At 45.2% G+C, this 16,681-nt stretch overlaps 1 protein-coding gene across 1 annotated transcript in view; it reads left to right on the top strand.

Annotated features, from left to right (window-relative positions):
- LOC124036432 (single-stranded DNA-binding protein 2) overlaps window positions 1–16,681 on the top strand; it is a 144,626-nt gene that overhangs the window by 56,799 nt on the left and 71,146 nt on the right. The window contains exon 2 of the mRNA XM_046351017.1: window positions 997–1,069. Coding sequence (XP_046206973.1) covers window positions 997–1,069 — 73 coding nt within the window. The remainder of the gene's footprint in view (window positions 1–996; window positions 1,070–16,681) is intronic.

Below are 16,681 nucleotides of genomic sequence, written 5' to 3'. Positions count from 1 at the left end.
ACATAACCCTCATGTCCTCTATCCCCTATACCAGGGCTACTGTTACCCTACGAGGTCCGGAGCCTGCTGGTTTTATGTTCTACCTGATCATTCATTGCACCCACCTGGTGGTCTCAGGTCTAAATCAGTTCCTGATTAGGGAGGAGCAATGAAAAAACGCAGTGGAACTGGCTTGGAGGTCCAGAGTTGAGTTTGAGGGCCCTATGTACTAGTTATAATGTGCCAGAGCAAAGCATTCACAAATTGCAGACCCATCCATGTAACCTTTTGTTTGGGTGATGTTTGCATTATTGATGCTTGCCAGTGATGCGACCCTCTTATCTACCTGGCCTACATCAGGGCCATTCCATGTACTAATGTAATGTCCATTACATTTTCTAATATGACATGTAATTGAGAGGACAGTAGACAATGTCTTGGACATCGTTGTTTAATGTTGTCTTGTAATGATCCATTAGCCTCTAGACTACACTGTGTCCATGTTTCTATGGTTCTAGAACCCCCAGACCCAGCCAGGCCTGGATTGTACTGTTAAGAGACTGACTGATACTGCATTGATCCCTGACCTGATCATCGGATGTCTTGTGTCTGTGTATCGGGTAGACCGCCTGCCCGTCGGCCAGCACTCCAAGTTAGTTTGATCAACAAAGCAGCTCTAATTCATTCATTGATGAATGAATCAATTGTGAAAGGATTTTCCAGCGTAAGAAAAAGTCTGTTTTTTTGGGTGGTATAGAGTGCCTGGGGTAAAACAGAGGCATTTACAGTGTGTTCCCTCGATGCCAACTCATCCCAGCATGCTGTTTTCAACTTTAACATATATAGAAGCCTTCTCATTGGCTGTGTCTCATATGACCCAAAGCTGTCATGGTTGAAATTGGACAGGAGAGGTCAAATTGTAGCATCCAGGCAATCACGTAGCCTAGTGAGGCTACACTACTCTAGTCCAGTGATCATCCTACTAACATGATGTCGTCCCTGTGTTTCTCTGTGCAGGTTAGCTCTCTATGTGTATGAGTACCTGCTGCACGTAGGGGCACAGAAGTCAGCACAGACCTTCCTCTCAGAGGTAAGTGTGTGTATGTGTGTGTCCCAGAACAGGGCTGATTCTCCCTCCTATGCAGCTTCCTGTAAGGCAGGGCAGTGTGTGTGTGGTTAATTTAATTAGTGTGGAGCACAGTGCTGAGCTGGCAGAGCATGCAGGGCGGCAGGTGGTTCAGCATTTAGCCTCCATTTACTGAGATCAGCACAGAGAGTTACGATACACCACCTAGCTGACAGCTTACACTGGCATCTCTCTCTCTCTCTCTCTCACTCTCTCTCACTCTCTCACTCTCTCACACTCTCTCTCTCTCTCTCTCTCTCTCTCTCTCTCTCTCTCTCTCTCTCTCTCTCTCTCTCTCTCTCTCTCTCTCTCTCTCTCTCTCTCTCTCTCTCTCTCTCTCTCTCTCTCTCTCTCTCTCTCTCTGTTAAGGTAATATAATAATAATAATATATGCCATTTAGCAGACGCTTTTATCCAAAGCGACTTACAGTCATGTGTGCATACATTCTACGTATGGGTGGTCCCGGGGATCGAACCCACTACCCTGGCGTTACAAGCGCCATGCTCTACCAACTGAGCTACACAGGACCAAAGAGGTTTGGAAGTTGAACCCAGTATACTTCTCTAAATCACTGTGAATTAAAATGCAAAAGAAAGAAAGAAAAGGGATAGAGGATGCAGATGCATCAGCTGGCTCCACTCTCCCACTTCCTCCCTCCTCACATGCACGCACACACACTCTTTCCTCTCTGGCATCCATGTCATATCACTCTGTCTGTCTTCCGGAGATGGGGGAGAGGAAAAGAGAGGGTTTGAGTGTGGGAACTGAGAGCATTAGTTGAGACAGGGATGTATATAAACACAGCCATCCCTCCTTCCCCCACTACCATAGTTCCTACTGAAGTAGAGGAACATGGTTGTAAAGACAGGTTATCTAAACAGAGCTGTGATTACCACACACATCTGTTGACACCTCCAAACTAGTTCCCGAGTGGAAACCTATTCCCTATTTAGTGCACTCATTTTGACCAGTGAATAGGGTGCTATTTGGCATGCAATCCCTGAGACCCAACCCAACCTCAGGGACAAATCCAAACCGCTTCTCCTGCTGTGTTCACTGTCGATAAAACATTGACTTTGATGAACTCTGATTAGGCTGCAGTCATGAAAACCTTCTAATGCCGAGTGATATCACTCCCAGAGCCAGCCTAAACAATACTAAGACAGTTGCCCCATTGTGTACAGTTTCCTCAGACAGCCACTCTCCACCGTCGCTCAGTCACATGGTTTAACAGTGTGTGTGTGTGTGTGTGTGTGTGTGTGTGTGTGTGTGTGTGTGTGTGTGTGTGTGTGTGTGTGTGTGTGTGTGTGTGTGTGTGTGTGTGTGTGTGTGTGTGTGTGTGTGTGTGTGTGTGTGTGTGTGTGTGTGTCAGAGGAGGCTGGTGGGAGGAGCTATAGGAGGACGGGCTCATTGTAATGGCTGGAATGGAATGAAGTCAATAATGTGGTTTCCATATGTTTGATGTGTTTGATACCGTTCCAACCGTATTTCATTCCAACCATTACAATGAGCCCGTCCTCCTATAGCTCCTCCCACCAGCCTCCTCTGGTGTGTGTGTTGTGCATGTGTGAGTGACCATAAATAAGGTTTAGCCCAGAGGATGATGTCACTGCTTGCGTTGACCTTGTGTTATGCTAAGTTCTGAAAAAAGCGAGAGAGACCGAGTGAAAGGAAACATAGTGATGGGGCAAACACAGGGGTGTAAGAGGGTTCACCTCTCAGGCTGGTGCATGTCCATATGGAACAGTCCCCACAGACACACAACTAATAATGGGCTCTGTGCTCTGTAAGGTTTATAGTACACACATACACACACACCTCAATTATGCAATTTCAGTGAGCTCCAAAAGTATTGTCTCTGTGCTCCAGCACTTTAAAATGATACAATGGGGTTGGATCACGTGACCCTTGAACGAGATGGCCGCATGAACTAAGAGCTCCGCACAAGTAGTTTCCAATTCCTAATAATACCTCCACTCCAAGTTTCACACTCATTTAGCTTTAGTAAGAAAAAGTCATGGCGGCTACAAAAGGCGACACTACAGGTGACATTTTTACCCGGACTCGAGCATTAGCGACGGAAAAAGCCTCCAAGAAGAAGCTAGCTTCAGAAAAAACTAGCACCATTTAGCCAGGAGCAAGAGGACCCGCTCCCCCCGAGGCCCAACCTCGCACTCTGTCGAAGACATCCTTTCTGAGTTGAGATCCCAACGTACAGAACTAAACACTAAATTAGATGCCATTAACTCTCAGCTCAGTGCGATAGGGGACAAGGTGACAATCCTGGAAAACGCTTTGCCTGACATCAACAACAAGATAACCATAAACGCGGAGCGCCTGGACGAGGCAGAGGGGCGAATCCTATCCATGGAAAACTTATTGACAGATGCCATGGAAACAATAGCATGTGATAAAAAGAAAATCGAGCATCTGGAAGAGAAAACAGAGGACCTGGAAAACAGGGGGCGAAGGAATAATTGTGTTCTATTCAATCTGGGCGAAAAAGAAGAGGAACACATGCCACTGATCCGCTACCTGCAAGACAAACTTCCCGAGTGGCTCCACCTGTCCACCGACAGGCGCATAGAACTCGAGAGAGCTCACCGAGAACTGAGGCCCCCACCAGCAGCCAGACAACCACCGCGCCCAATCACCATACGTTTCCTGAGATTCAGCGACAAGGAACGAGTCCTACAGGCGGCGAAAAACAACACCATCACAGTGGGAAACGCCAAAGTCACTTTACACCAGGACCTGTCAGCAGGAATACGCCGAAAACGCCAAGAGTTTGGCGAGGTGAAGAAATACTCAATTGACCGAGGCATCTTCAGGGGATTCAAATACCCAAACGAGCTCAGGATTCTTCACCAAGGAGCCTTGCGACACTTCAAAACTCCCGAAGAGGCAAAACGTTTTTTTGAAAGACAATCCTGGTCAATGAGAAAAGAACCAATGACTAAATGTGATTAATGCCATTACTAAAGGAGGTAAGACAACATATAGCCGATATCCAAAGACCCACTCGCTAAATGTCATTATAGCCGTCCAATTTATACTTATTTTCCTTTAGCTGAGGGAAAGGCTAATGTTTCAGCCTACTTTGATTTCCCTGTTTGTTTGTTGCTATTATTACTTGGGGTTCCCTATGTCCCTTGGGGGAGGTATATGTAGGCTGGGCTATTGATTTTATTTTCTCCCTCTTTTAGTGTGGTCCGGACGGGGGCTACTGTGTCATTTACTCAATGCGGGGTGGAGAGGATGAGGCATTTCTTTGGTGGGGAGGGGGAGACGTTGTGCGTTGCTAACTGTTCCCGTTTTTTTTTGGGGGGGGAACACAGAATTGAGACTGAGCGGGGGGGTAATAGACCCAACTGGATGTGTCGAGTTGTCTGGGAACTCGGCTGGGGTGTTCAGAGATTGTTATTTTATGTACACCATTTATTTTCCTTTTATGTGAACGCAGCTGTAACTACTATCCACTTTTACCCAGCGATGACTTGCACTAAAGTTCGATTACTGTTCGATGACGATGACTAGTACCTTAAATCTATTGACATGGGACTGCCATGGTCTAGGTCATGCAATAAAATGGAAAAAGATACTATGTACTCTAAAAAAGGAAAAAGCAGACATCACGCTATTACAAGAGACACACCTCTGTGATGCTGAACATGCCAAACTCCGCAGAGCTTGGGTGGGACAAGTGTATTTCTCATCTTTCAAATTAAACAGTAGAGGCACAGACATACTTATCCATAAAAATGTTCCATTCATAATTGACAAAAACATATCTGATCCGGAGGGGAGATTTATTTTGATAACTGGGTCACTAAATGGTCAACCAATTACTATATTAAACATATACGTCCCTAATACACATACTCCTGCCTTCATGTTAAAAATGATAACCCTGTTCAATGAGCATTGTGTTTCCTTTGGCGTGGTGGCCAGAGATTTTAATTGTACCCTTAACCCAACCCTAGACAAATCATCTCAAGTCCCCACCACAAATCCTAGATCTGCAAAGATGTTGAACTCTCTTACTAAAGAGATGGGACTGATAGATATCTGGAGAGAGACAAGCTCATCTATGGACATACATACTACTCTAATGTTCATAACACCTACTCTCGTATAGATTACATTTGTATCCCAAAGAGTTTCATAAATTCAGCCACATGTACAATCGGACCCATAGCACTTTCAGATCACGCCTTTGTCCACCTCCGCTTTGACCTCTGCAAAAACATCCCGAGGTCAAAGAGCTGGGAATTCAACACCTCCATGCTATCAAACGACGCGTTCCATACATTGGTAACTACATGGATAGACAACTACACACAAGACAACAAAGATTCTCCTGTTTCTCTGGCCACAATGTGGGATGCTGCTAAAGCCACACTAAGAGGTCATCTAATTGCATATGCTTCCTCTAAGCAAAAAGCAATGGAAGCACACAGGCTAGATCTTGAGAGGGAGCTGGAATGCTGTGAAATACATAAACAATCCCCAGACAGCACCTCCTGGAGTCACAAGCCAAAGCTAAACTGAATTTGGACTACACTCGGAAGATATAAAAATAAGTCTTCTTTACTAAACAGAAATACCATGAGTATAGCTATAGGCCCAGTAGATTGCTTGCTTACCAATTAAAAAAGAAGCAGTCAGAGCGTACAATCATGGCTATCCGAACAGCAGAGGACGAGGTCACATGACCCAAAAAATATCCATTTAACTTTTCATGATTTTTACTGTAAACTATATACCTCTGAGAGAAAACACACGGAGGCAGGACTCCACTCTTTCCTAGAGGGAATCTCGCTACCTAAACTATCAGAGACCAACCAAGAAGATCTCAACTCCCCCTTCACTCCTGAGGAGATCCTGGAGGCAATTACCTCCATGCCACCTAATAAGTCCCCAGGTCCAGATGGATTCCCCAGAGAGTTCTACAAAACTTTTTAGCCCCAGCTCAGCCCTATCTTCATGCCAATGCTGGAGGATTTTTGCAAAAACGGAGTTCTCCCAGACTCAATGCACACAGCTCCGCATTACAGTGTTGCTCAAAACGGACACTGTAATGTCCTGCTTGTCCTTCCGGCCCATAAGCTTGCTGGATTTCGACTATAAAATAATTACCAAATTGCTCGCCAAAAGACTAAACACTCTTCTTCCCAAAATAATAAAAGCGGACCAATCTGGATTTATTAGAGACAGATACACTTCTGATAACATTCGCCGTCTTTTTGATATTATTGATCAAGTAAACGCACAGAAGACCCCTGTCCTGCTGGCTTCACTGGTTATAATAAATCCCACTATGCCCTCAGACAAACCATCAATCAGGCAAAGCGTCAATACAGGACTAAGATTGAATCCTACTACACCGGCTCTGACACTCATCGGGTGGCTCTTATGGGTTACAAAGGGATTCCCAACCGTGAGCTGCCCACTGACTTGAGCCTACCAGACGGGCTAAATTACTTTTATGCTTGCTTCGAGGCAAGCAACACTGAAGCATGCATGAGAGCACCAGCTGTTCTGGACAACTGTGTGATCATGCTCTCCGTAGCCGATATGAGCAAGACCTTTAAACAGGTCAACATTCCCAGACGGATTACCAGGACATGTACTCAGGACATGTACGCATGGACCAACTGGCAAGTGTCTTCACTGACATTTCCAACCTCTCCTTGACCAAGTCTGTAATACCTGTTTCAAGCAGATCACCATTGTCCCTTTGCCCAAGAAAGCGAAGGTAACCTGCTTAAATGACTACCACCCCGTAGCACTCACATCAGCAGCCATGAAGTGCTTTGAAAGGCTGGTCATGGCTCATATCAACACCATCATCCTGGAAACCCTAGACCCACCCTAGACCCATACCGCCCCAACAATTCCACAGATTATGCAATCTCAATCACACTCCACACTGCCCTTTCCCACCCGGACAAAAGGAACACCTATGTGAGAATGCTGTTTATTGACTACAGCTCAGCGTTCAACACCATAGTGCCACAAAGCTCATCACTAAGCTAAGTACCCTGGGAGTAAACACCTCCATCTGGAACTGGATCCTAGACTTCCTGACTGGCTTCCCCCTGTTGGTAAGAGTAGGCAACAATACACCTGCCACACTGATCCTCAACACGGCGGCCCCTCAGGGGTGCGTGCTTAGCCCTCTCCTGTACTCCCTGTTCACCAAGCACAACTCCAACACCATCATTAAGTTCGCTGATAACAAACCAGGCAAAATTAAACAGGCTTATTTTTTATAAAGAATATAATTTCGGAGGGTAGAAATTATTACATATTAAAGCATTAGACCTCTCACTAAAGGCTTCAGTCATACAAAAGTTATACTTAAATCCAAACTGGTTCTCTCACAAATTAATAACAATGTCTCACCCCATGCTCAATAATGGCATTTTTCTCTTAATTCAAATTACAACCACACACTTTCAGTTATTTGAATAGGAAATAACCAAATATTGCTAGTTTAAAAAAAAGCTACAATTTCAATTTGGTTACAATTTCAATTTAATCCACCTGAAAAAAACAGAACAAATAATACAAAAAATATTGTGTTTAAACTCAAATATACTAATAGATAAAAAACGTTTATTTAAAGAAATGTATAATCTTTGTAAATTATATCATAAATTGCACTGGTGGAGAAATGTCACACATGCAGCAAAGAAAAATATATGGAAATGTCTACCCAAAATTACAACCAACTAATTGTGGATTTACCACAAAATTGGAAGAGGAAAGTCCAAGAGGGAAAAAGTACAGTTTGCGCTGTTTTGTGAAGGGAGTAGTACAAAGCGTTGTATGAGATCTTCAGTTTCTTGGCAATTTCTTGCATGGAATAGCCTTCGTTTCTCAGAACAAGAATACTGACAAGTTCCAGAAGAAAGTTATTTGTTTCTGGCCATTTTGAGCCTGTAATCGAACCCACAAATGCTGATGCTCCAGATACTCAACTAGTCTAAAGAAGGACAGTTTTATTGCTTCTTTAACAGGACAACAGTTTTCAGCTGTGCTAACATAATAGCAAAAGGGCTTTCTAATGATCAATTAGCCTTTTAAAATGCTAAACTTGGATTAGCTAACACAACGTGCCTTTGGAACACAGGAGTGATGGTTGCTGATAATGGGCCTCTGTTACCCTATGTAGATATTCCATTCAAAAATCTTCCTTTTCCAGCTACAATAGTCATTTACAACATTAACAATGTCTACACTCTATCTGATCAATTTGATGTTATTTTAATAGACAAAAAATGTGCTCTTCTTTCAAAAACAAGGACATTTCTAAGTGACGCAAACTTTTGAACGGTAGTGTATGTATATTGTTAGTGTCTTATTATTATTATTATTATTATCAGAATAAGAACTCGACGGACACTGTGAAAGCTTAAAACACGTTTATTCTTCCCAAAGGATCGAACAGCTGAACTGGCAAAAACATGTTCACAATAGTGGTGGTGTATATGTACCCCACTTTGGGTGGAGTCTCCTCCTCCTCGCTAAACATTGTATCTTCATTGCTCGGCAGGAAACTTAGTGATACGGGCAATAATCTGTTCCTTCTCCCTTAACATGATCTGATCGACCCCCTTTATCACTAGTCCATGACTCTCTCCCCTTATCAACGCCTACCACATATGATCGTTTCCCCTACACTCACTACATTCCAAGCTTAATTGCACCCACCTTCCTCCAACAGATAACCATTACCTTCTGGTGTAAACCTTCTAAACTGTAGCACTCAATATCTCAATAGAATACCTGATATTTAACCCTATTTCAAGTTTAGGAGTTAGAACCCAGAATCCATCAATATGTACAGTTAAAGGGAAGTTTACATACACTGAGGTTGGAGTCATTAAATCTCCTTTTTCAACCACTCCACACATTTCTTGTTAATTAACAAGCTATAGTTTTGGCAAACTATGTGCATGACACAGGTAATGACAAAGGTAATTTTTATGTGCATGACACAAGTCATTTTTCCAATAATTGTTTACAGACAGATTATTTCACTTCATTTGAGTCAATTGGAGGTGTACCTGTGGATGTATTTCAAGGCCTACCTTCAAACTCAGTGCCTCTTTGCTTGACATCATGGGAAAATCAAAAGAAATCAGCCAAGACCTCAATATAAAAATTGGAGACCTCCACAAGTCTGGTTCATCCTTGGGAGCAATTTCCAAACACCTGAAGGTACCACATTCATCTGTACAAACAATAGTACGCAAGTATAAACACCATGGAAACATGCAGGCGTCACACCGCTGAGGAAGGAGACGCGTTCTGTCTCCTAGAAATGAACATACTTACGAAAAGTGCGAATCAATCCCAGAACAACAGCAAAGGACCTTGTGAAGATGCTGGAGGAAATGAGTACAAAAGTATCTATATCCACAGTAAAACGAGTCCTATATCGACATAACCTGAAAGGCCGCTCAGCCAGGAAGAGCCATTGCTCCAAAACTTCCATTAAAAAAGCCAGACTACGGTTTGCAACTGCACATGGGGACAAAGATCGTACTTTTTGGAGAAATGTCCTCTGGTCTGATGACACAAAAATAGAACGGTTTGGCCATAATGACCATCATTATGTTTGGAGGAAAAAGGAGGAGGCTTGCAAGCCGAAGAACACATTACATTACATTTACATTTAAGTCATTTAGCAGACGCTCTTATCCAGAGCGACTTACAAATTGGTGCATTCACCTTATGACATCCAGTGGAACAGTCACTTTACAATAGTGCATCTAAATCTTAAAGGGGGGGGGTGAGAGGGATTACTTATCCTATCCTAGGTATTCCTTAAAGAGGTGGGGTTTCAGGTGTCTCCGGAAGGTGGTGATTGACTCCGCTGTCCTGGCGTCGTGAGGGAGTTTGTTCCACCATTGGGGGGGCCAGAGCAGCGAACAGTTTTGACTGGGCTGAGCGGGAGCTGTACTTCCTCAGTGGTAGGGAGGCGAGCAGGCCAGAGGTGGATGAACGCAGTGCCCTTGTTTGGGTGTAGGGCCTGATCAGAGCCTGGAGGTACTGAGGTGCCGTTCCCCTCACAGCTCCGTAGGCAAGCACCATGGTCTTGTAGCGGATGTAACTGGAAGCCAGTGGAGAGAACGGAGGAGCGGGGTGACGTGAGAGAACTTGGGAAGGTTGAACACCAGACGGGCTGCGGCGTTCTGGATGAGTTGAAGGGGTTTAATGGCACAGGCAGGGAGCCCAGCCAACAGCGAGTTGCAGTAATCCAGACGGGAGATGACAAGTGCCTGGATTAGGACCTGCGCCGCTTCCTGTGTGAGGCAGGTTCGTACTCTGCGGATGTTGTAGAGCATGAACCTACAGGAACGGGCCACCGCCTTGATGTTGGTTGAGAACGACAGGGTGTTGTCCAGGATCACGCCAAGGTTCTTAGCGCTCTGGGAGGAGGACACAATGGAGTTGTCAACCGTGATGGCGAGATCATGGAACGGGCAGTCCTTCCCCGGGAAGAAGAGCAGCTCCGTCTTGCCGAGGTTCAGCTTGAGGTGGTGATCCGTCATCCACACTGATATGTCTGCCAGACATGCAGAGATGCGATTCGCCACCTGGTCATCAGAAGGGGGAAAGGAGAAGATTAGTTGTGTGTCGTCTGCATAGCAATGATAGGAGAGACCATGTGAGGTTATGACAGAGCCAAGTGACTTGGTGTATAGCGAGAATAGGAGAGGGCCTAGAACAGAGCCCTGGGGGACACCAGTGGTGAGAGCGCGTGGTGAGGAGACAGATTCTCGCCACGCCACCTGGTAGGAGCGACCTGTCAGGTAGGACGCAATCCAAGCGTGGGCCGCGCCGGAGATGCCCAACTCGGAGAGGGTGGAGAGGAGGATCTGATGGTTCACAGTATCGAAGGCAGCCGATAGATCTAGAAGGATGAGAGCAGAGGAGAGAGAGTTAGCTTTAGCAGTGCGGAGCGCCTCCGTGATACAGAGGAGAGCAGTCTCAGTTGAATGACTAGTCTTGAAACCTGACTGATTTGGATCAAGAAGGTCATTCAGAGAGTCATAGCGGGAGAGCTGGCCAAGGACGGCACGTTCAAGAGTTTTGGAGAGAAAAGAAAGAAGGGATACTGGTCTGTAATTGTTGACATCGGAGGGATCGAGTGTAGGTTTTTTCAGAAGGGGTGCAACTCTCGCTCTCTTGAAGACGGAAGGGACGTAGCCAGCGGTCAGGGATGAGTTGATGAGCAAGGTGAGGTAAGGGAGAAGGTCTCCGGAAATGGTCTGGAGAAGAGAGGAGGGGATAGGGTCAAGCGGGCAGGTTGTTGGGCGGCCGGCCGTCACAAGACGCGAGATTTCATCTGGAGAGAGAGGGGAGAAAGAGGTCAGAGCATAGGGTAGGGCAGTGTGAGCAGAACCAGCGGTGTCGTTTGACTTAGCAAACGAGGATCGGATGTCGTCGACCTTCTTTTCAAAATGGTTGACGAAGTCATCTGCAGAGAGGAAGGAGGGGGGGAGGGGGAGGAGGATTCAGGAGGGAGGAGAAGGTGGCAAAGAGCTTCCTAGGGTTAGAGGCAGATGCTTGGAATTTAGCGTGGTAGAAAGTGGCTTTAGCAGCAGAGACAGAGGAGGAAAATGTAGAGAGGAGGGAGTGAAAGGATGCCAGGTCCGCAGGGAGGCGAGTTTTCCTCCATTTCCGCTCGGCTGCCCGGAGCCCTGTTCTGTGAGCTCGCAATGAGTCATCGAGCCACGGGGCGGGAGGGGAGGACCGAGCCGGCCTGGAGGATAGGGGACATAGAGAGTCAAAGGATACAGAGAGGGAGGAGAGGAGGGTTGAGGAGGCAGAATCAGGAGATAGGTTGGAGAAGGTTTGAGCGGAGGGAAGAGATGATAGGATGGAAGAGGAGAGAGTAGCGGGGGAGAGAGAGCGAAGGTTGGGATGGCGCGATACCATCCGAGTAGGGGCAGTGTGGGAGGTGTTGGATGAGAGCGAGAGGGAAAAGGATACAAGGTAGTGGTCGGAGACTTGGAGGGGAGTTGCATTGAGGTTAGTGGAAGAACAGCATCTAGTAAAGATGAGGTCGAGCGGGGGGAAGGTGAGAGGGTGAGGTCAAAAGAGGAGAGGAGTGGAAAGAAGGAGGCAGAGAGGAATGAGTCAAAGGTAGACGTGGGGAGGTTAAAGTCGCCCAGAACTGTGAGAGGTGAGCCGTCCTCAGGAAAGGAGCTTATCAAGGCATCAAGCTCATTGATGAACTCTCCGAGGGAACCTGGAGGGCGATAAATGATAAGGATGTTAAGCTTGAAAGGGCTGGTAACTGTGACAGCATGGAATTCAAAGGAGGCGATAGACAGATGGGTAAGGGGAGAAAGAGAGAATGACCACTTGGGAGAGATGAGGATCCCGGTGCCACCACCCCGCTGACCAGAAGCTCTCGGGTGTGCGAGAACACGTGGGCGGACGAAGAGAGAGCAGTAGGAGTAGTAGTGTTGTCTGTGGTGATCCATGTTTCCGTCAGTGCCAAGAAGTCGAGGGACTGGAGGGAGGCATAGGCTGAGATGAACTCTGCCTTGTTGACCGCAGATTGGCAGTTCCAGAGGCTACCGGAGACCTGGAACTCCACGTGGGTCGTGCGCGCTGGGACCACCAGATTAGGGTGGCCGCGGCCACGCGGTGTGGAGCGTTTGTATGGTCTGTGCAGAGAGGAGAGAACAGGGATAAACAGACACATAGTTGACAGGCTACAGAAGAGGCTACGCTAATGCAAAGGAGATTGGAATGACAAGTGGACTACACGTCTCGAATGTTCAGAAAGTTAAGCTACGTAGCAAGAATCTTATTGACTAAAATGATTAAAATGATACAGTACTGCTGAAGTAGGCTAGCTGGCAGTGGCTGCGTTGTTGACACTACACTAATCAAGTCGTTTCCGTTGAGCGTAATAGTTTCTGCAGTGCTGCTATTCGGGGGCTAGCTGGCTAGCTAGTAGTGTTGTTTATGTTACGTTGCGTTAAAAGAACGACAATAGCTGGCTAGCTAACCTAGAAAATCGCTCTAGACTACACAGTTATCTTTGATACAAAGACGGCTATGTAGCTAGCTATGTAGCTAGCTACGATCAAACAAATCAAACCGTTGTACTGTAATGAAATGAAATGAAAATGTGATACTACCTGTGAATGCGACCGGGGTTGTTGAGTCTATTCAGAAGACGTTGGCTAGCTAGCAGAGTCTCCTACGTTAAGGACGACAAATAGCTGGCTAGCTAACCTCGGTAACCTGGACTAGCTAACCTCGGTAAATTAAGATAATCACTCTAAGACTACACACTCTAAACCTAAACTACACAATTATCTTGGATACGAAGATACAAAGACAGCTATGTAGCTAGCTAACACTACACTAATCAAGTTGTTCAGTTGAGTGTAATAGTTTCTCCAGTGCAGCTAATCAGTGGACGTTAGCTAGCTGGCTAGTGAAGACTACGTTAGGACGGCGAAATACGATAATTACGCAATTATCTTTGATACAAAGACGGCTATGTAGCTAGCTAAGAAGAAATTGCTAAGATTAGACAAATCAAACCGTTGTGCTATAATGAAATATAATGAAATGTAATGAAAAAGTTGTACTACCTGCGGGAGCGAAGTGCCGATGCGACCACTCGCTCCAACCCGGAAGTGCTAACACCATCCCAACCGTGAAGCATGAGGGTGACAGCATCATGTTGTGGGGGTGCTTTGCTGCAGGACGGACTGGTGCACTTCACAAAATAGATGACATCATAAGGTAGGAAAATTATGTGGATATATTGAAGCAACATCTCAAGACATCAGGCAGGAAGTTAAAGCTTGGTCGCAAATGAGTCTTCCAAATGTACAATGACCCCAAACATACTTCCAAAGTTGTGACAAAATGGCTTAAGGACAACAGAGTCAAGGTATATGAGTGGCCATCACAAAGCCCTGACTTAAATCCTATAGAAAATTTGTGGGCGGAACTGGAAAAGTGTGTGCGAGCAAGGAGGCCTTACAAACCTGACTCTGTTACAACCAGCTCTGTCAGGAGGAATGGGCCAAAAGTCCCCCAACTTATTGTGGGAAGCTTGTGGAAGAATATCCGACACATTTTACCCAAGTTAAACCATTTAAAAGCAATGCTACCAAATACTAATTGGGAATGGGAATGTGACGAAAGAAATAAAAGCTGAAATAAATAATTCTCTCTACTGTTATTCTGGCATTTCACATTCTTAAAATAAAGTGGTGATCCTAACTGACCTAAGACAGGGAATTTTTACTAGGATGAAATGTCAGGAATTGTGAAAAACTGAGTTTAAATGTATTTGGCTAAGGTGTATGTTAATTTCTGACTTCAACTCTATATATATTTGAAAAATATATATAAGGGGGATTGGAAGTGATGGAAGGCCTTGGCCTCACTAGAATCACAAGACATTGATGGAAGCTACAATCTATCTGCAATATTAAAGCTGATCTGCCCCCTTTACATTTGTTAAAAATGTTTGGTGACGACACAACGGTGGTAGGCCTGATCACGTGAGCAATTCAAACAAGATTATCGTGACCTACTGGAAAAGGAGGGCTGAACACACCCCCATTCACATCAACGTGGTTGTAGGGAAGCGGGTCGAGAGTTTCAAGTTTCTTGAAGTCCACATCACCAACAAACTATCATGTTCCAAACACACCAAGAAAGTTGTGAAGAGGGCACGGCAATGCCTTCTCCCCCTCAGGAGACGGAACATTTTTGGCATGGGTTCCCAGATCCTCAAAGTTATACAGCTGCACCATTGAGAGCATCCTGACCAGTTGCATCACCGCCTGGTATGACAACTGCTCGGCATCCGACCGAAAGGTGTTACAGAGGATAGTGAGTACGGCTCAGTACATAACAGGGGCCAAGCTTCCTGCCATTCAGGACCTATATACTAGGCGGTGTCAGAGGAAAGCCCAACAAATTGTCAAAGACTCCAGTCACACAAGTCATGGACTGTTTTCTCTGCTCCCGCACGGCAAGCTTTCCCAGAGCTCCAAGTCTAGGTTAAAAAGGCTCCTTAACAGCTTCTACCCCCCACGACTGCTGAACAATTAATCAAATGGCCACCTGGACTGTTTGCATTGACACCACTCCCTCTCTAACTTTAAGAATCAAACTTCAGAGCAGCTTACCAATCACTGTACCTGTACAGAGCCCAACTGTAAATAGCACACCCAACTACCTCATCCCTATATTGTTTTTTTTGTGTTTTTTTGCTCTTTTGCACCCCAGTATCTCTACTTGCACATCATCATCTGCACATCTATCACTCCAGTGTTAAACCTAAATTGTAATTATTTTGCCTCTATGGCCTATTTATTGCCTTACCTCCCTACTCTTACTACATTTGCACACACTGTACATTTACTTTTTCTATTGTGTTATTGACTGTATGTTTGTTTATGTGTAACTCTGTGTTGTTTTTGTCGCACTGCTTTGCTTTATCTTTGTCAAGTCCTGGTCTGTTTCACCTGTCCTTGTGATTGTCTCCACCCCCTCCAGGTGTCGCTTATTTTCCTCAGTGTATTTATCCTTGTGTTTCCTGTCTCTCTGTGCCAGTTCGTCTTGTATGTTCAAGTCAACCAGCGTGTTATTTCCCGTGCTTGTACTTTTCTATTCTCTTTTACTAGTCCTCTCGGTTTTGACCTTTGTCTGTTTTTCTGGACTCCATTCCCTCCTGCCTGACCATTCTGCCTGCCCTGACCTCGAGCCTGCCTGACCATTCTGCCTGCCCTGACCTCGAGCCTGCCTGACCATTCTGCCTGCCCTGACCTCGAGCCTGCCTGACCATTCTGCCTGCCCTGACCTCGAGCCTGCCTGACCATTCTGCCTGCCCTGACCTCGAGCCTGCCTGACCATTCTGCCTGCCCTGACCTCGAGCCTGCCTGCCATTCTGTACCTCTGGAACTCTGAACTGGTTCTGACCTTTTGCCTGTCCATGACCATTCTCTTTCCTATCCCTTTTGGATTGTTAATAAGCATCTTGGTCTCTAACCATCTGCCTCCTGTGTCTGCATCTGGGTCTCGCCTTGTGCCATTACAATCTTGGCCAGGTCACAGTTGTAAATGGCCTTCCTAAACTGGCCTACTTGGTTAAATAAAGGTGAAATAAAAAATAAAAGGTTTTTATTGTGTTACTTAATTTTTTTTTTTTTTTACTTTAGTTTATTTAGTAAATATTTTCTTAACTAAATATTTGTTAAACTGGGTTGTTGGTTAAGGGCTTGTCAGTAAGCGTTTCACGGTAAGGTCTACACCTGTTGTATTCGGCGCATGGACAAATAGAATTTGATTTGATAAATCCCCTCAAATGCTAACCTCTCCTGTTATTGTAATGGTGAAAGGTTAGCATGTCTTGGAGGTATGATATTTGTGCGTCATCATTATTAACAATTCATTCAGGATTATCCATAATATTGGTAGCATCCACATTAATGTAGAAGTTTTTAGAAACATTCTATTCTTATTTACAATTAAAGTGACTCCAAAATGACACAATACATTATTTTCCCAAA

Source organism: Oncorhynchus gorbuscha, linkage group LG05 (assembly GCF_021184085.1).
Source record: "Oncorhynchus gorbuscha isolate QuinsamMale2020 ecotype Even-year linkage group LG05, OgorEven_v1.0, whole genome shotgun sequence".
NCBI lineage: Eukaryota > Metazoa > Chordata > Actinopteri > Salmoniformes > Salmonidae > Oncorhynchus > Oncorhynchus gorbuscha.
The sequence above is the reverse complement of the archived record's forward strand: the minus strand, read 5'-3'. Positions and strand labels throughout refer to the sequence as shown.